Source organism: Propithecus coquereli, unplaced genomic scaffold, assembly GCF_000956105.1.
Source record: "Propithecus coquereli isolate 6110/MARCELLA unplaced genomic scaffold, Pcoq_1.0 Scaffold91, whole genome shotgun sequence".
NCBI lineage: Eukaryota > Metazoa > Chordata > Mammalia > Primates > Indriidae > Propithecus > Propithecus coquereli.
In genome coordinates, this window is record NW_012155396.1 from 5,341,165 (window position 1) to 5,342,296 (window position 1,132).

General features: G+C 30.3%; 1 protein-coding gene across 1 annotated transcript in view; it reads right to left on the reverse strand.

Moving 5' to 3' along the window:
• TMEM209 (transmembrane protein 209) overlaps positions 1-1,132 on the reverse strand; it is a 42,202-nt gene that overhangs the window by 33,407 nt on the left and 7,663 nt on the right. Inside the window, exon 6 of the mRNA XM_012664739.1 lies at positions 741-858. Within this exon, the coding sequence (XP_012520193.1) occupies positions 741-858 (118 nt within the window). The remainder of the gene's footprint in view (positions 1-740; positions 859-1,132) is intronic.

A 1,132-nucleotide genomic window follows, 5' to 3' on the forward strand; every position in this document is an offset into this window, starting at 1 on the left:
CATTCTTTTCAATATACCAAAAGCCATTTACAAAAAAATGGTCATATAGCAGGCCTAAAAGCAACTCTGTGAAAAAAAAAATCCAAAACCAAAAAATTAAAGGTACAGATGAGAATCTCTAACCACAGTACCATTAACCTAGCGGGGAAAAAAGATAACCAAGTCTCTTCAAGCCTGAAATTAAAAGCAACACCAAGAACATTTCCAAACAACAATAATAATATTACTTCTAAATAACTCCTATGGGTCAAAGAAATACAAATGGAGTCAGAAAATATCTGGCTATCACAAAGATGTATAGAGGATACATAGGTTGTTCTTTGTATTATACTCTATTATTTCCAATAGACTTGAAATATTTCAAAATTTAAAAAAGCATGTTATCAAAAGTAACAAGATAATATTGATTTGTTTCTTTGACATTTGTGGCACTTTCTGGCAAAACTAAATTAAAAATCACTGGAGAGATTTCAAGCGACACAAAGAGCCATGGTCCAATAACTGGCTTCCTCACCATGGCCAAGCTAGCACCTAATGTGCTTCTGTGAAAGTTCCTGAGGGGGAAAAATCATTACTCAGTTCAGTAACCTAATTTGGTTTCAAATAATTGATTTTGTAACAAATCCACCCCAAATATATTAAGATTTGCTAACATTATTTCCCAAGGTAAACTATAGGCTTTAAGACCAAAGACAAGGTTAAAAATGTTCTGAAAAATGGCAACACTTTTAAATTCATACTCTCTCCTTCATCCTGCTCTATGACACCAATCTTGCAAAGGACTACTTGAAAAGAGACAATTATTATTTGAATAAATTCGCTGTGCAATGCTTCAAAAACATTATTTTGTAGCCTCAACTTTAAACAGAAATTATAACTTATGTGAAAAGTTTTCAATTTTATTGTAATGAAAGGTTCAAGATTCCTCAGTTCAGATATATTTCACTTCTTAAATTTAGTGAACTTAATTCTAACTGCATAAAAGTATATTACATATAAAGTAAAACAAAATGTGTTTCCTAAGCTACACAAGGTATATTAGTAAAAGAGACTTAAAATTTTATGTATAAGTATCAAAATAATGAAAATAGGTTAAGGATTATGAAAAGTAACAACAAAAATATGTACAGTA